General features: G+C 42.9%; 1 protein-coding gene and 1 long non-coding RNA gene across 5 annotated transcripts in view; one reads left to right on the forward strand and one right to left on the reverse strand.

The window, feature by feature from the left end:
* Positions 1 to 19,050, reverse strand: part of LOC134422053 (uncharacterized) — a 49,547-nt gene that overhangs the window by 26,884 nt on the left and 3,613 nt on the right. For all 4 annotated transcript variants that reach the window (XR_010028723.1, XR_010028724.1, XR_010028722.1 and 1 more), the window contains 2 exons: positions 6,817 to 6,885; positions 1,876 to 1,992 (listed from right to left, as the gene is read on the reverse strand). This is a non-coding gene — a long non-coding RNA (uncharacterized LOC134422053). The remainder of the gene's footprint in view (positions 1 to 1,875; positions 1,993 to 6,816; positions 6,886 to 19,050) is intronic.
* EIF3F (eukaryotic translation initiation factor 3 subunit F) lies at positions 13,552 to 18,339 on the forward strand. Its single transcript, XM_063163742.1, has 8 exons — positions 13,552 to 13,831; positions 13,955 to 14,025; positions 14,151 to 14,230; positions 15,304 to 15,441; positions 16,518 to 16,609; positions 16,818 to 16,954; positions 17,091 to 17,204; positions 17,949 to 18,339. The coding sequence occupies exons 1-8, from the start codon at positions 13,552 to 13,554 to the stop codon at positions 18,024 to 18,026; spliced, it is 990 nt and encodes a 329-aa protein (XP_063019812.1). The 3' UTR covers positions 18,027 to 18,339.

The raw sequence follows: 19,050 nt of genomic DNA on the forward strand, positions 1-19,050 counted from the left end.
AATTAAAAAGAAATCAAGTCAGACTAGACCAGAAATTAGAGTAGATAGGGCTTGAGCTAACTAATCCAGTAATTTAGTGCACTAGCCAGGACTACAGGCAGTAAAGGCCCTTACTCTTCTTTTCCAAGTTAACCTAGAATCCAGAGAACTCAAGGCAAAGCACAGACCTTCTGGGCTTCCAGTACTCCTCACATGGCAGAAGTTCTAGGCTGGGAATCTCAAAGCTACCCAATTCTAATCAGCTGTTCTGGCTTGTTCAACCCTTCATTGTGTAATAAGCAACACACAATTTCGTGTAACAATTCCCATGTCCAAGGGGTTACATAAAAATTTCCAATTTGCAGATAACTGCAAACACTGGGTTTATTCTGAATTGGGGTAGGCTTGAGCTAAGATTTCCTATGAGCCAGAAATACTTCAAAAATTAATAATGCTCAAGAATAAACACTGCTTGTAATTTGGTTTGTTAGAGCATCAGTAAGTGCAGTATTAGGGACACTGCAAAAGGCTTCTTAAGGGTAGCACTTAAACACCCTACAAGTACAGAAAAGAGGTTGACCTCAGCAATTTAGGTTTTGTTGAATCAAAGGGTTTCACAATGCCAGAGATGGAGAGAAAAACTGTGGCAAATTATACAGCCATTATTTAAAAGATGGTGTCCTGGATTTACAGATCATCAATTCTGATAAGGGAATAAAGAATACAATCTGAGGTCAAACCAGGCTGGAAAACAAATTGCTTCATTAGAGAGTAACATGCCTGCTACTCCTTGAACCCCCAAAGTTTCCTGGCATTTTCTATACAACAATCAGGATGTCTTGCTTGTTTTGAATTTGTCTGTTTATAGACAGGCAACTGGTGTCAGATTATGCTTAGTCCCTCTGTGAGGACAGAGTTCCTTACAGTTACATTAAAGTAAGTATATCTAGCTTCAGCTAGATGAAATCTCAACAGCTTATGTCCTAGACCCCTCACTGTCAAATGCAGAGTCTTAACTAAACTTGTAGGAGTTGTTTAAAATCAGCTATTGGAGGCTCACTCTCACTTATGCAGCTCTAAGTACAACTATACAGCTACAGATCAACTACAGAGCCCATCAGCTGCTCCATCCCACAGCATGTTGCTATGGTTCCATTAACTTGAAGCTGAAGCCAATACCCCAGTTCTTTAGAGCAACCCACTGAGGCTTCTTTAAATATAGGACGAAGAAAGCCTCCTCTTCTTCCAGACCTCACAAGGTCTGGAGCAGCGAGCAAATTAAAGCCCAAATGTCTTCCAAAACCACCTCTAGCCAAGCCATACAAACCAAGCAGTTGGCAATGCAGGGATCTTGTTCAAGATGCTGCCAAACTGAATCCTAGGAAATACTGGGAAAGAGATTTTTGTGGCAGTGCTCTTTCCCAGGATGCATTCTTGGTAGCACAGCTGATGCATATTTAGTACATTGCCAAACTTCTAGGGCGAATCAGATGCTCTCAATCAAGCTGAGATTTTCAATGGCTTCCCCTGGATCCTAACCTCCCAAGAGCTTTGTCTGCTCTCACCATGCTCATACCACCTCATTAGAGTAATATCAGGATAATAATTTACCGGGACTGTGACAAGTCCAAGTCAGTGCTTTTGGAACCTCAGGGAAGATATTGAAAAAATGCTGAACAAACACCTTTCAAAGGACATCTCCTGTTCATTAGGAGTGCTCTGTGGCCACTCATATTAACTTAGTTTAATATATATCACATCACAGTATGCTTTGAGAAAGCATATGCTGAGGATTTTTAAGTGCAAATGACTCTTCTTTTTTAGCAATCTTTCTTCATCACTATTCTCCACTGGGACCTTGGATTTCAGATTGCAGCAGTAATGGAATGAGATTACCTATTCCTTGAATTCAACCATGCTGGAGTTTATGTAAAGGAGATCAACCATATTGTGTAATTTCCATGGGCACAGGCTTCATGGGAGCAGTAAAGGCAGAGCCCCTTCTGAACTTTGCTGAGGGAAGAAACCCAGTGTCAAAGCCAGTCCAAGTAAATAAAGTCACATATACAAACATGCACTTCTTTGAATTTAGGGATGTATGAACAAGGCTGGTATCTTTGCCACTTACTCTTCTCTCTGCCTCAAGCTCTAGAAAATTTTAATTTCACAAGACATCCTGGTATCAATTACCCTGGATAGAAGGCCTAAACAGGCAGGCATCACAATCAATGACATAAGAATCTCTCCCAACCTGTAGTGCAGCACAACCAGCATTTATTTAGCTTTTCTCCTGAGCACTGAAACTTGGGATTTCTTACCCTGGACAAAGCTATCCAGACTGATTGACTGACACCCTTTCCAGAAGAGCACCAAATAGCTGCTTATATCCCAGTAATTTCTGCGATTACAGTCTGATTAAGAACCAATCATCTCAGTTCTAGTTATGGATCAGGCATCTCTGTGGCCCAGGAAGGCTGTTTAGTTTCTTTGTCCTCACCTTCTCTGTCAGGATCTGGAGAATGACCAAGTGTTTAAGCTGCAGTTTCACAGAAACTGTTATAGAACAGCATCATCAGGCTGTCCCTTTAACACAGCCTGAACCAATCAACTGCTGGCCAGCACAGTCCTGCTGTCCTTGCCTCAGAGTGCCACATTCCTTCTTGGCACTAACAGAAGTGACACCAAGAAAGTTATTAATTTTCTCACCAGATCTCAGAGCAAAGGTGGCACCCACTATCTGAGGGCAGATAAAGGCCAGAACTAGCAAATGGAAAGGCAAGGAGAAATGAATGGCCAATTAGATCAACTTCAGTCATCACAGGAGCACAGATTTTGTAATTCTTGAATCTTACGAGCATCTGAAACATTTTTTTCAAGTACAAGTATTAGATGCAGTATGGAAAGTGTGAATGGAAGGCCAGAGCAAAATCTCTGAATGAGTTTTCACTATTAAAGCTAAATGGAGTTTATTGGGAAAGGACTCCTCTGCTATTATGAACAGAAGAAGCTCTGTTGTTGCCTACAGCAGCCCTCACAGCCAGAAATGGAAGGCCCAGAAGCTAAAGTGAGGTGGCAGACAGACAAGAGGGGTCCTCTAGTTGGCAGAGCACTAGAACAGGAGTGCAACTTGTCCACACAGCAAGTCAGAAGCAGAACTAGGTAGCTGCCCTTCTCTTTTTCTATGTAATCTTTAACAATTTTAGCTATTCAGTCTAGTGTTTTCTAGGCTAAGCATCTGTTAGAGCTTATTTTGGCTTTGCTTCAGGTCACAGTCTTGCTCTTGGGAAGGTATTTTGCCAAATGAAATAGAAACCTTCTGGCTCTGGTGCTTGTGAGCAGATATTTAAAATATTGTTTTTGTAAAGGACAGCTTCTTTTGATAGGCTGCAAAAGAGCCAAATCCAACTTGATACACTATTACAATCCCTGGAAGCTCTGGTTGGTATTGATTAAAGATTCCATTTTAATGGAGCAGTCTTTGAGCCTTTGCAGAAGTTCTATCCCAAAACCCAGAACTTGTGGTGACACAAACTGGACATTGCTTAAAACAATTAAGCATCATGTTCTCCTTGCATAGCATGTATCCCATAATTTGACTTCAGCTGACAAAACAAATGTGTTTAGCAACAGCTAAGATACATTAAAATCAGTACTGCTATGAACTCACAGTCAGAATTATGTCTTAGGAAAGGCTTGCTACTACACAGGAAACACAGTTCTAGTTCCCATGCTGAACACAGATGATAATGACTGAACACTACATCATGTAAGCCATGTTAGATACTGGACTGTGCCCCAAGTCACTACAGAGATAGTTGTATCTGCTTGAGTACCTCAGTTGCAGCAAAATATTGAAAGACTCTTCCTATGATATTGACATGCAATGCAACAGGATAGAGAACTGCCATGAGCAAGCAGACTGAAAAAGTTATATAAAAGTTTTCATGGAAAGTGAATAAAAAGAGAACAAAAGTGTTCCAGGCTAAAAATGGTTTCTGCAAAACTCCAGCTGACATGGAGTCTGCTCACCTTTGGAGAGTTCTGTTATAGGAGTCACAGTCACGCAAAGCTAACAAGGGCTTCGAGGTGAAGTTTTGCTAACTTGCTGTAGCCAAACATCAGCAGCTCTACAGTTCTTAACCAACGACTCATACATGTCTGTGAGCCTTTATATACCCATAAAAAAGTACAAGGCTCCCACAGAAATGAGAAATATGTTCCACATGTTACCTTTTTCCCCACAGCCCTCTGATTTACTGTAGATGGTGGCATGACTGATCAGCTGACTACCATCTGTCCAACATCTGCTTCCTAGTGAAACCACCCTGCAAATATAGCTAGCTGGCTCTAGGCTACCAGGATTCATCATGAATACCCTGTTGTATATTGAAGCTATCACTAATGCTGCTCCCTTAAAAAGATTCAGCATAATGACAGAGCCTGAGCTCTCTGGTGGGGGTGTGTGACAGTGATGCTATACTGCCATTAGCTTTTAACACTCAAATATCCTAACAATCCCCTAAACTCTGAAAGTAGACTACAGTAGCTTGTCTTGAAAGTCAAGAAAGAAAAGCCCAGAAAAAAACCCCCAAAACAACGAAAACCAAAAAGCAACAAAAACCTCCCCATAAAAACAGAATCTAAAGCCAAACCCAGGAATTATTGAAAGATTTGCAACAATATTACAAGCTTGGCATCATACTTCTGATGGTAAGACAGTAGCATGGCACCTTAGGCAAGAGAAAGATTTTAGGCTCAGGACAGCTACAAACAGAGCTGAAGGTGCTTCAGTCATGTTCATACCCAGAGCTTGCTACAAATTATATTTAGGATTCCCATTCTATCCCCTAAAGGCATAGGTAAGCTGAGCCAAACCACTGACTATTCCTGATTTCTATCTGAACTGTAAACCCTTTGGAGCTATATATCCTTTTGTGCCTGTATAGCTCTATCTGAACAGAAATAATATATCAGTTTGCCAGAAATCCAGATCCCAGACTCAAAGCTACTGAAGCTTTAAGGTGCCATGACCCAAATTCTGCTTGCAAAGTGAGTTTCTTGCAAACTCCCTCTAGACTCCTAAATATAGTTCTGTTTCCAATGACATGATTTATTTAATGCCTTCTGCATTTAAACCCATAATCCTTTAATAAGTTTGGGAGTATCTGAAGATTTAAAAACAAAAAAAAACCAAAAAAACCACCAAAAAACACACAACCCAACCAGAAAGCAGTTGGGCATCCCTGAAGTTGATAGTTTATTTGAGTAAGCCATAGGACAATAAAAGGCCAGACTGACCACAGTAATAACTCCCAATGCTGACTTGAAGAAATTAAAAGCAGGCCAGGAAGCTTAATTCTAAATGTGTTTTCAATTGATCTTTGTTCCTGACTGTGTTTAATGGTTAGCTGTTCAAGAAACCCTCTGGGGTTCTGCTAGTTGATTTCAAACTGGGAAACAACAAGCAGTACCACAGAGAGAGAGATGCTCTTCTTTTCAAGAGAGTAAATTTAAACACTGCTGAAAGGCCACATAATACTAGTCTCAGAAAAGCAAAAAAGAAAGATTTCTAGGCAGAGCTAGATAAGAGAAGGTGACAGGGCATGGTGAGGGATAGCTCCTATAAATGTACCATTGGCAGAAGGCAGCCTTGCTGGTAGCTACAGAAACAAATGAGTGGGATGATATTCAGTGGTGAATCACCTTGGTTTTTATTCCAATGCAAAAAAAGATATGCAAAGGGATGTCATCCAGAATAGCAAATGGCAAATGCCAAATTTTTTAGAGAATTAGAACAGAAAATCCACATACAATCTAAAAACAGCTGTGGAAATTCTGAACTTTTCATGTTGAATTACACTGTAAAAGTTGTGAAGTTGTAGCTGCAATAGATTTAACTTTTCAAAATGGGCCTGGAAATCAAACCTGAACAGTCTAATTGAGTGTGCTTATGTACTCCCCTCTCTGCCACAATAACTCAAGTTGAACAGTGCTGTGAGGACCTGTGATTCAGCTGGAGTACTGGGCACTTGGAATCAACTCCTTGTTTGTGCAGACCAGTCCAACCAGCCTGATACAGTTTGCTCAGCCAATGCTGTATCATGCTTTCTGATGCAGAAAGGCAAATTGGCAATCAGAATATGAATTGGCAATCAGAAGGTGAATTCATATGTCAGTGCTCATAGTATTTGAAATCCAGACAGATTGGTTAGGACAGCATTTAGCAGAGAGTAACCCTTGCAAGGTTTGATACAAGATGAAATTAAATTTTGCTGCTGCACCTGAGATCTCAGCAGCATGAACTCATCTCAGCTGAAGAATTATTTCTTATTGGGAAACAGCATGGACACAATACTGTTCTCCTTAGGCTAGTTGAAGACTTCTTCTCTTTCCAAAGTGCACAGGGTCTAGGTCAGGAAATGCCCTCTTCAGCTTCCTCAAAGGGTAAGGTCTTTCCCACCTTCCCTCAGAAAACTGCATATCCTACACATAAAATTATCCTCTACAGGATCATCAGTCATATTTCACAGAAGTGGAAAACTGAGATTTAAAGGTTAAATGACTCCCCCAAAGTCAGTGGAACAGACAGGGGTATAATACTATCCTAATTGTTTTCGAGCACTTCACATTGTAAGAGCTAAAGCACTACCCAAAGTACGTCCCTGGCATTTTTTTCAGTTATATGGATGCCTTGCCTTAACATCACCCAAATGCCAGCAACAGAAATGCATCAGGCCTCAGGTCTCCCAGGATCCTACACAGAAACTGTTCCCTGGATTTTATTCCCACTGCTCCTTTCCAGCTCCTATTTCTATATGCAAATCATTATCTTCTTACCTTCTCTCCCTCACTGCCCACTTACTCATCCAACACATCATGATGCAGCTGCCTCAAACTGGAAGAGAGCTGTGAAGGGACAGAAAACACTGTTAGACCCTGGTGAAATACAAATCATAAGTATTCACAAAAATAACATTTTTGCCATTACACATCTTGGCAGGTCTCCCTCCACCATCAAATGAAATATCTATTTTCCATTCTATTTACTTCACTTCTGCATGCAGATTTTGTCTCAAGACACCAAATCAAATGTTTGTGCTGAATGACACAGCAAACATTGCCAGTCTCAAAAGTCTTGTTCAACACTTTAGAGGACATATGCAATTTTGGTCTGGGCTGAAATGTACAGACAATGGTCATTTTGACCCATGCCATAAAGGGCACCAAGGAAAAGGATTTGCTTACTGATAGGAGAAGTTGTAAAGTAATTGTATAAATACAAGGGACTGGAAAATGAAATTATCTTCCCAACAAATATCACACTGACACATTAGCTGTTAGAAGTGTTAGAAATTTTTAATATTTGAAATTTGCCTGCACAAGAACTTTCATACTTATCTCCTATCAATGGCACTATGCATAATTTTATTTGGGTGTCAGGTATTACAGGACACAGCTCTTCTCTGTTACAAATGCTTTTAAGTCAAACACAGTAGCAGCAAGTTACCAGACAAAGGAACACTGTGTTTAAGGCTGCCTGCCAGAGATGACTTATTCAAGTTGATTACATGGAAAGGACAGTAGTGCTGCCACACTTCTACCCCATACTCCCTGGGGAAGAAAAAAAGCCAAGAGTCATATCATATCTAGGTTTCCTTCAGTTTTCACTGCATGGGGTAGGCAGAAGTAATATAATGTAATGACACAAGGTTTGATCTTGCAGAGTAGTGCACCTAACTGCTCTGCTAGGTCAATGCAAGCACATTCTACCTTAGTTTTAAGTACAAGCAGTATATAAAATGCCTCTCGTTTGAAACTGACTCTGTCCATGATTTGAGTCAAAAGCAGAAAAGAATCATTATTTTAGATCATCAAGAAGCAGGATGTCTTGAGAGTTTGAGGAGCTCAGGCTCTTATCAAAAATCCAAACCACCTTTCATTTCCGTATATTTCAGCAAAATTTGGGGTTATACTGTCATATTATCACATCTTAAGGTTGCATAGTCTTAATATCCGTAAGTAAATTTCTCCATAACATTCCTATATGAAATGAAGGTAGGATTTCATTAATTATGAGGAATTAAGGTACAATTGCAGTAAAATTAACAAATTCTACCTCATTGATTCAACCTTAATGAGGTAGAATTAAGAAATAAACTGCTGCGTGAAATACATGTAATAAACACTGGTGGGAAAAGCCGTATGCACCGATTCCCACTTACGCTGCTCACTTCGAAGGCGGCAGGGTGAAGCCAGCAATGGATTAGCAGCGAGCGGCGGGCAGGCTGCGGAGCCGCGGCGGCTCCCACAGCCCCTGGTGCGGAACGGCCCCGCGCGCCCTCTGGCGGCGAGCGCCGCGCAGCCCCCGGCAGCGGGAGCCGGCTCTCGCCGGGGAAGGAGCGAATTCCCTCCGGCGGGCACGGCAGGCAGCGCCTTCGGAAAGGTCTGTCTGCACCATAAAATACACCGCTGGCTGCGCTTTTATAGATATTAGGACCAGCATTTTCAGCCAGGTAACACACCCAGGAAAAGACGGTGAACACACGACTGTACAGACTACGGGAGAGGCGTGGTATGAGACAACAGAAGACTCTTCCAGAATATTGCAGAATCATAGATTCATTTACATTGAAAAACACCTCTAAGAGGATCAAGTTCAACTGTTAACCCGTCACTATCATGTCCACCAGTAAGGCATTACCCCAAGTGCCACATCTACACAGGCTACTTCCCTGATCCAATGTTTGACAAACATTTCGGTGAGTAAATTTCTTCTAATATCCAATCTAATCCTGCTGCAACTTCAGGTTATTTCCACTTCAGGATAAAAGCAATTAGCCATGGATCCCAGCACTATGCAGTGATTTACAAAATTACAACAAAAAACCCACCACCAAACCTACCTTCTCTTCTTGAAGAGCCTATTCCAAGTTTTTACTGATACATTCCCATTAAAGCCTGAGGGGTTACGGTGCTGCCACATCAAAAATCTGCCTTTCAAATCAAAACGCCCTTTACTGCAGTTTTTAAAGGTAGCTCACCCTTTTTTCTTTGGCAGCTCTCTCATTGGAAGCAGTAGAACTCTACATGCAAGAACTAAATAAAAGCAGCTAAAGAAATAGGTTTTAGGACATATGACAATTAAAAAAATTCAACACTTCTCTGAGCCAAATATCTGTACCATTTGGGGTTTAGGATACTTTATTTCCATAGCCATTCTTCAGTGAGTATGTGTTTCTATTTTCCCTTCCTCACTAAGTATAAAACTCCAACCATGAAAGTATCTGTTGCCAGCCTATGGGCATTGCTGTCTGTTAGTTTTCACTGCAAGTTTGTTATTTACATATTATTATATATTATTTATATAGCAACTAAAAAGCCCCAAGCAGCCCTCAGTGTGCTATTTCTGATCACCTAATGACAACTTCCATGGCCACTCTAACTTCAGCAAAGGTATATTCTTTTATCTATATGGTATGCAATCGACACTATGCCCCATTGTCTTTAGATGGTATTTGGATTTTCACTTTAAGCATTACCTCAGTAGTCCTATGTGTCAGCGTTATTTCTCTGATAATTAAGGCAGCCCCATAAAACATTACACAAAAGCAGAAAAGGGCCTGAATCCTTTTTGCTGAAATGATGAGGCTGAGTCAGCCAATGTATTGCACTGGGAGCTGGTGGCTGTCAACAGCTGTCTTTCATCCACTGGTAATCTCAGATGCATCAGTATCTAAGACATCTGATGAAGAATAAATAAGGGAGCTATTATCTTTTTTGAATAGGAAAAAAACAAAGACAACCCCCAAACAAACAAACCAACCCCTCACAACCCAGAACCTGAAACCATTGCCCATGACTGCATCATGTCCAAATCCTGGATAGATCTATAATGGATCCTTGCATGGCTTAACCCAGGCAGCAGCCAAGCAGTGCCCAGCCTCTCACTCACAGCTCCGACAGTGGGATCAGAGAGAGAATCAGAAGGGTAAGAGCTGGAACACTCATGGGTTGAGATACAGTTCAATAGGGAAAGCAAAAGCCATCCACAAGCAAAACAGAACAAGGAATTAATTCACTGCTTCCCATGGACAGGCAGGTGTTATGAAGCTGAGTAATGCAGAGTCTCCAGGCAGGTGCAAGAGAGAGCCCTTTATTGCAAAACCCAGGCCTTTTTAAGCAGTTAGCCCCTTATCAGCTACCTTCCATTTAAGCACAACAAATGTAATTCAACCAGCAGCCATAAGCCAAAATGTGAGCACATAATGGCTGCATAACTTGTTTTTCTGCCTCCAATTCAGCTGAGTCACTTTCCCATAGTCCTTTCCTACTTAGCCAAGTAGCAGGCCTGAGGCACAGTTTTACAAGGATAACAAGGCCCTTCTTTTATTAAGGCTTTACCTGCAACAGGCAGGTGCGCAGCCACCTTCAGGGAGCAGGACCCCATCACCTGTACCCATTTTTTGGGAAGACAAAAAACATCACTCCCAACATCCCCCACTTCATGTATTGAGCATGATGTCATATGGTCTGGAATACCCCTTTGGTCAGTTTGTGTCACCTGACTGTGTATTCTTCCAACCTTGTAGACAGAATGTACAGCAGGAAACTGTTCTTATAATAAAGGAATAAAGAAAACCATTAAATCCCATGACACTAACCAGATAAAACTGATTCCTGAAATGATGAATCAAATCAATTGTACATATTCCACTTTACCTGTAATGCAATATAACAAATTTCCCCTAGAGCAAGAAATTATGTTAATTTCAGTAATAAAAGCAAGATAAGAAGATGGCTACTAATAAAGAAATTATACATCACCAGTGAAAGTGCAGCTGACATGACAGCAAATGCAATAATAATGACTCAGTCACAATCAAGGACTACAAAGAGAAATATTACAAGAGCAGAGCTTGGAAATAATTATATTCATCATTGAAATCAGATGCAAGGAAACCTAGCAAGGGACACTGTAAAATCAGAAGGCCTTGAGTTACCATGCTGATCCATGTACACATGGGAATGCGTTTTCAGTGTCCCTCTAGGCTGACAGATTCTACTGCAGTGGTGTAGTAGCTGAACATCTTAATCCTATCAGTAGATATATGTCAGGTTTTTATCAATAGGCACCATTGATAAGTGTATCTACCCTCCTCTAAAAGTTGCTATCATCTTATTGCAGGAGTTCCATGCTGTTGTCTCCTTATCACAAAAGTCTCATATCTTCTTGGTGTTTTCTCCTGGGCAGCTCCTTTCTTCTTCTTCACAAAGCAGCCAACAGACTCCAGTTCCCCTCTCACCCAGCCACCCCACTCTTTTATAGCACTCTTCTTCTCATTGGTTACACCTGCAGCCTGTTAAAGTCAGGCCTGCTCCTAATCTTTGCTAATTGGCCCAGCTGCAACTCCTTAGGGGTAAGATTACTTTCTACACCATCTTTATTTTCTTATATTCTATCCCCCTACAAAAAGTAACCTGATACTTTGTGAAACACTATTAATTATAAAGGTCTTCATTTTTCAGCAGTCATTTAGCAAGGAAAGAACAGTTTTATAGCTTGGACAAATCTTCTCCATGCATGATCACATGATTGATCTTCTTATCATTAGATTTATACAATCTTTGTACTGAGTGGGCTTTGTACGAGCCAGCCACTGATCTTGTACTTTTGAGATACAGGCTATCCATCTTCACTAACTACATACACTCTCTGAGACCCTGTGCAGCAACTGGACATCAACTGATTAAAAGAAGGTTATCACAGTTGCCAGATTTGAAGCCCAACTGCTGCTTCATATTAAGTTGCCCAATTTTAAGGTGAAAACATAAAGTATAATGGGCTCTTACAGAGCCTTGCTTGCTCCATATGACTCTGCAGCTGACTATGTCAAGTTAAGCACCAAGCCCAGTTTGATGCAAGCAAGAATGAGATCAAACAGCTACTCTCTAACAAGAACACCTCGCACATTAGACTCCTCAATGACACATCAAAGCTCTGGGAAGAGAAACGTTTTAAAGCTTTATGCAATTTCACCCAGCCACACCTACAAGAAATGAAGGCTGCACGGAGAAAGCCTAAGAATAGGAGATTGAGTTTTTACTGGTACACAGACCTGGAAGTGCTTTTATGAAGAGATAAAATCTGTTCATGCTCCCATACATTAGCTCTGCTTTGTAGTTTTGAAAGGTGTTTCCCACTTACGTAAGAGAATCAGACTGCTTCCACATAGGCAGAACCTGTGATCCTTTTATTGAGCTGCTTCTTTTATACTCGGGAGCCTTCTTCAATGACATAGCTGAAACTGCTCATTTACTGATGACGTTCAGGCCTCAACTAATGAAGCAGAGAAAACTCCAAAAGCCATCTGTCATGATAAAATGGTTAACAAAGAGAAAGTAAATTTGGAAAGAATCCAGTCCCCTTAGCAGCTATTGAAAGCATATATGTTTCATTTCACAGAATATCTTCGGGTGGAAGGGACCCACTGGTCCAGGAGTCACACCATGTGCCTGGGAGCAGTGTTCAAACACTTTTTGAGCTCCATCAGGCCGGTGCTGTGACCACTTCCCTGGCGACCCTGTTCCCTGTTCCAACCACCCTTTGGGTGAAGAGCCTTTTTCTAACATCCAAATTAAATCTCCCTGACACATTTTCAGGCCGTTCCCCTGGCTCCGTCAGTGCCACCACAGACATCAGTGCCTGTCCCCCCGCCTCCCCTCACGAAGGAAGAGGCTGCGGGCTGCGATGAGGTTTCACCACTTCAGCGATTCCCGCCCCACCCGCACAGCTGCGCTGCTCGGGAGCGAACCCACGGGCACTACAAGGGACAGGCAAGTCATCCAGTAAGTGAATTTGCTGGGCAGTCACTAAACCTTGGATAGGGACAACCAGCATTTCCTCTCGACAGAATACTTGACAACCACTTATTCTTCTATTGAGGCAATAAAGACTAACAGCACTTGCTCGTCTCACAGAACCAAGGCCCCAAGGGGTGCATAGCCCCGCATCCAGCACTACTGGAGCACCTTCCCGGGCGCCGCACCGCCCAGCTGCGTTTGCAGCGCCACCACCTGAGAGCCGTGAGGCAGCCCCGGCCGCCTGCGCCCTGACGGCGCCCCGAGCCAGCGGCCCTGCCGTGCCCGGCCCGCCCGCACGAGGGCGCTCACCCGGCCCGGCCAGGGGAGCGCGGCACAGCACGCCACACCAGGCGCGACCCCGCTGCCTACTATGCAGCGCTGAGTGGCGTCTCCGCAGCCAATAAACGGCCTTAAAGACGGGCGGGGAGGGCGCTGCTGACCAATAGGAGAGCGGAGAGCGGAGAGGCGGGGAATGAGAGAGCCCAATTGAGAAACTTTCCGGCCCCGGGAGGGTGGGAACAAGAGTAAGGCTCAGTCACAGACGGTGCGCGCTTCCTCCAATCAGAACGTCTCTCCTCATTGCCCGTTCCGGATTGGCTAACAGATAGCCTCAGCTCGCCCGTGTCACCAATAGAAAAGCAGCGCTGCATGACAGACGTTCGGCTCAGCCAATTACTGTCGGTACGAAGGACCCAGCCTCTCTCTTGCAAAATGGCGGCCACAGCTCCCAGTGCGGCTCCTCCCGCGGCCGCTCCGCCGCAGAGTCCGACGGCGGCTCCCCCCGCCCCGGCTGGGAGCGCTCCTCCCGCGGCCGCGCCGACTCCGCCGGCCGCGCCGGCCCCGCCACCCGCCGCGCCACTGTCAGCCGCGCTCTCGGGCCCCTTCCCCGGCGGCCGCGTGGTGCGGCTGCACCCGGTTGTGCTCGCCTCCATCGTGGACAGCTTCGAGCGGCGCAACGAGGGCGCGGCGCGGGTGATCGGAACGCTGCTGGGTGAGAGCCGCCGCCCTGCCCTGCCCTGCCCTGCCCTGCCCGCCGCGGCCTCGGGGGCAGCGCCCGCCCCCCCCGCGGCACCCCCTTACCCGCTGTCCTCCCTCCCTTCCTCTCGCCCCGCAGGCACCGTGGACAAGCACTCGGTGGAGGTCACCAACTGCTTCTCCGTCCCGCACAACGAGTCCGAGGATGAGGTACGGAGGCGGCCCGGGCGGAGCCGGGCTTCTCTCGGCGGGGCGCGACCCCCGCTGCTGCCGGCCGGTGCCCGTGTTGCCCTCCGGGCTAAGCACCCTGTAACCGGCTGTCTCCCGTTCCGCAGGTGGCTGTGGATATGGAATTTGCCAAAAACATGTATGAGCTGCACAAGAAAGTGTCTCCTAGCGAGATCATCTTGGGCTGGTAAGTTGTCCTTCTGCAAGAACATGCAGGTCGTGCTGTTGATTCCTTAAACAACTTAAAATACATAATTCACTTTGTCACAGATGGAAAAGCAGAAGCACTAATGACTGTGACAGTCATACCTTGCAACTCTTGTTACACAGTCAGTGGTAAAGCTCCTGAAGCTCATGAAAAGAAGAGACAGTATTGGAGACTTAAAGGGTTGGGTTTTGTTTATGTCTAGCAAGGTACCACCGAGGAGTGATGTGTTAGAGAATGTGTGTCCAGCTTTGTTAGAAGAGCTTACTTCCTGTAATACAACCTATACCATGGAACTTAACTGGTTAGAAAGAAGGGAGAATACAAAAGAGGCTTTTAATGTACCAAAGGTGTCAGGAGGAAACACTGATACCAGTTTGAGTACTTAGTTCTCTGCCGGAAGTAACCTGTGTGTGGGATGTGAAGCAAGATCAGTTCAGAGTTATGGGAACAGAGTCTGTATCTGTGTGGCACAGTGTGTTTATCACTCTTTTCATGCCTACAAAATGGCTTCATTTTGTTTTTGTGTAGCAAGCTTCCTCAACAGCTTTCTAATGGCACAGCAGAGTACAGCTCCAGTGACAGGAGCTTGCCTGAGAATGTGAGATGCTAATTGTAGAGCAGTTAAAAGAGCTAGATTAACAAGTTAGACCTCCTGCAGAGGGATGTGTGATTTGTGGATGAGAAAATTTGTCTAAGTTTGTTTGGTATGCTTTGACTTACATAGATGGAAAAAGGTGGTCTAGAACACAGTGGCACGTAACTGCATATTGGGTCTGATGTGAATTTACTGATGTTTTATGGCTGGTACTGCAACATTGGCCCTGTGCATATTTTGGACATGGGTGTGCTCAGCCTGTGATTCCTACAATTTTAGGGACAAGTGGCCATAAAGTAAAAAATCCTCAGTTAAAACACTTCTGTTTAGTATGCTGCTACATCTCAGTCTTTGGAAATCGGTGTTTTAGGATACAAACCTGTTAAATACCAACAGTATAAAACAATGGGCACTTGGATGTTGGAAGGATGGCTCTTCACCATGTGTTCTTTTAAAGGTATGCAACAGGGCACGACATCACGGAGCACTCAGTCCTGATCCATGAGTATTACAGCAGGGAGGCTCACAATCCAATCCACCTCACCGTGGACACCAGTCTCCAGAATTCACGCATGAGCATCAAAGCCTATGTCAGGTACTCAGGGATTTCTGGGAAGGCAGCAATCTGAGTTACTGAGAGATGCCCCATCAGGATAACAAGGAATGTAGTGGGGTGCAGTGTCCTTTCTTGGACAATATTGTGCAGTAGTTAAACATAGTGGTGAGCCTGGGATCATGGCTTACTTCTCATTGGAATATCTTGACCATTGTATATAGGCTTAAAGATTTCATTCATTGGAACCTCGTTGGGTTGGGGAATCATGACTTAATTTACAATTTTCAGAACATCTTTGGGATATTTCACAGGGTTCACACAGCTGGCAGTAATGTCACTAACTTCCATTACACTGACTGAATGCTAGCCTGTAGGCACAGGGCTTTATTGCTTGGCAGTGCACTTATACAAGTTGGAGGATAAATGTGGTTAAAACAATTCAAACAGCATCTTCTTGATGGGTCTTTATTTCCCTTAACCCCGTCATTCTTATCAATTAACAATGGAGGTTAAATAATAAGAAATCAAACTCTTCCACCTCACTGAATTCCTCCCACTATTGGCTGAGGAGCTCTGCTCTGTAAGGAAAAAACCCTTTTCTTTGTAGAGAAAGTACTGCTTCTTGACTGTGCATCTTTAAAATGGGAACTGTTCCATGAGATCTTATTTAAAGCCTAAATGGACTTCAAGTACTTAGAATAATAGCTATAATAAAGGTGTTGAGAGTCCTTTGTACTTGAATTTTGTCATATTGCTCATTGTTTCAGTCATTTCTTAAAGCGTGAAGTATTTCAGGATGGAAGAGCACTTTCTCTAAAAGCAAGAAGGAACTCTGCTTAAGATGATAGTACTTAGTTCTTCATGCATTCATGGTGATGTCAAACCAGCTAGGAGTATTCTTGGATGAAAAAAGAACAATTAATAGCATGCCAGAACTGGTTTCCTGTCCTCAGTTATCCTCGGGTCTTAAAATTGCTGATTTTGGTGAGAATGAGTAATGTACTCATGTTTATGCTTTAGTGCTAACAGAGATCTTTAAGATGGAAATCTCTTCCTTCCTCCCTTATATGTGTTCTTGCTGAAAACGTTTTGTTGTTCTCTTTTTTTTCCCCTAGTGCCCCGATGGGAGTCCCTGGTAAAACCATGGGCGTGATGTTCACACCACTAACAGTGAAATACGTTTATTATGATACAGAGCGGATAGGAGGTGAATGCTTTCTTCCTGTTTTGGTTATAACCATTGCTGTGACAATGTTCAAATGTTTCTTTTACCTGGTAAAACTGCTGTTCTGGGAATTTTACTGGTAATCAGACTGTCTTGCTGAAGCTGACCTAGAAAATCTGTAACAAGTTAAGGGTTTAAACTGGTATCTGTGGCAGTCAGTTTTTTTCACTGATCCTCCTTTTGCTTTCAGTGGATCTTATCATGAAGACCTGCTTTAGCCCCAACAGAGTGATTGGCTTGTCCAGTGACTTGCAGCAGGTGGGGTCGGCCTCAGCCAGGATCCAGGACACCCTGACCATGGTGCTGCAGTACGCCGAGGACGTGCTGGTAAGGCCAGCTTCTGTCAGCCAGGAAAAAAGGCTGATGTTAACTTGTGCATCTGGGTTTTCTCTTTATTATTTCTCTTTCTGGGCCATAAACTTTGAGTTCCACTTATGCTGAAGTGTGTTTTTCTTTTGCTTAGTCTGGCAAAGTGGCTGCTGACAACACTGTCGGGCGCTTCCTGATGGATCTTATTAACCAGGTGCCAAAGATTTCACCAGAGGACTTTGAGACCATGTTGAACAGCAATATCAATGTAAGATCTTAATTTATTTCTTCTGTGGCTTGCTAGCAATTTGGAAAGTTTTTTATACAGACATAAATTTGTCTATGATCTATCTTTTCATACAACATGCTAATAGCTAATTTAGCTTTTTTAATGTCAGTAATTTGGTGTTTTAAGGGCTGAGGGTGGATAAAGAAGCTCAGCATAATCTTGCAAGCAAATGCAGATAAAAGTATTCATTTTTAAGGACTTAGGAATTTTGCAAGCCATCTGAAAACCAGTGCCAATTCTTCTTTCATATTGGTTGGACAGTATGAATTACAAAACTTTAAAAAAATTATTTCAGCAATAACGGGTGACTTGCCAGATTCTTTTGCCTGAGCTAGAGTTCTGTCTCTTTGCATATACTTGCAACACGAACAGGGTTTTAGCACGCTACCTGATTTCTCTAACAGATTTTTAGAAAACTTAAGGTTTTGAATGTGTTGTTCACCCACAGTCTGTAAGACCAGAACTAATTTTTAATTTTTCTTATACCCTTTGACTTCTCTGGTTAACATGGGTGAACTCAGAGTTAAAATTTCACAAGCAGTGTTTCATATGCCAGTAATACCAAAAGCTTCCTGCAAGGGAAGCATTCTTCAGGGTAGGACTTTCAGGACTAACAATATTTTTTGTAGCTGATTTTAAAATGCTTTACAGATGTTAAAAAATCAGCTAATAAGCTATAATTTGTTAATATTTCTGATCACTTTTTTTTTCCTTCCTTTTCAGGACCTACTGATGGTAACCTACTTGGCAAATCTCACACAGTCACAGATTGCTCTCAATGAAAAACTTCTGAGTTTATAAAGAAACTTTTGCCACCCTACACTTTAAGGAGCCTGAAGAATGAGCAGATACACTTTTCTGTGGTGTTAGAAATTTCCTTGGACTGTAATTTAATGACCTACATGACTTGGTTTACATCGTTATTTCCATTGCTCTGAAAAGCCCCTAACATGTTTTAAGAAATGAATGGGAGCAGCTGCTGTTCAGTTGAGCCTGGTATTTTAAAATGGAATAAGAGAATCTTATGTCTTGTGGATTTGTCTACTTGTATAACAAAATACAGCTTTATTGCAAGAATGTATTTGGAATAAAAGTTCCATTGCAGTGGCAACAATGGCTTCTGTCCAGAAAAAAACTTTCTCATTTATTGTGTAATGAATCCATTCTTGAAAGAGGGTGGGGGGGTAAGATGGCATCAGGAAAGAAAGAGTGGATGGGAATGAAGTCCAGTTCTTTGCACGTTTTCTTCCAACTGCTAAAGCACACTGAAAGTGTGGAGGTTTGTGTTGCATATAATATGCCTTACCATGAAGGACTGCAGAATAGGCTCTGGTTTATCAGTGGTGCTGTGTATATCCCTTCAGCAAGGTACTGACAGACTACGAGACAGTAAATTCAGCTTATGGTATCACTTCTATGCATATAATTATTTCTGATTATTTGGGAAAGGAGGTAAAGGTCAATAGCATTAGCCCCTTGTAAAGGGGGAGTTCAGGGAATTAAAGCCAGCAATTGAGTTCATGGTATAAGAGTTTGAAAAGCATTTGTGGCTAAACAAGCTTGGCTACTGGAGCTTCCATCTTTGCCAAAGAAGAAAAGGACAGCAAAATGACAATCCATGAGATTTGAGGTTAAAAGTTGGGTGTTGCCAAATAGGAATTTTATGTTTCATAATGCTGTACTGCTGCTAAAATGTGAAGACAAACCCCATTTTCTCCCCAAGATAAGTTTCATGTTAAGTAAGTTCCAGCTGGAAGAAAGCCAATACAAATATCAGCTGTAACTTTGCACGGTCTCTGCCAATAACATTACCTTTAGAAGCTGT

This window comes from Melospiza melodia, chromosome 9 (genome assembly GCF_035770615.1).
Source record: "Melospiza melodia melodia isolate bMelMel2 chromosome 9, bMelMel2.pri, whole genome shotgun sequence".
Lineage (NCBI taxonomy): Eukaryota > Metazoa > Chordata > Aves > Passeriformes > Passerellidae > Melospiza > Melospiza melodia.

Bases quoted from the DNA above. Each gene is read 5' to 3' on its own strand.
- EIF3F (XM_063163742.1), top strand. From the start codon at position 13,552: ATGGCGGCCACAGCTCCCAGTGCGGCTCCTCCCGCGGCCGCTCCGCCG. The intron at 14,231-15,303 runs GTAAGTTGTCCT...GTTCTTTTAAAG, and splicing joins AGCGAGATCATCTTGGGCTG to GTATGCAACAGGGCACGACA. The intron at 16,955-17,090 runs GTAAGGCCAGCT...TCTTTTGCTTAG, and splicing joins AGTACGCCGAGGACGTGCTG to TCTGGCAAAGTGGCTGCTGA.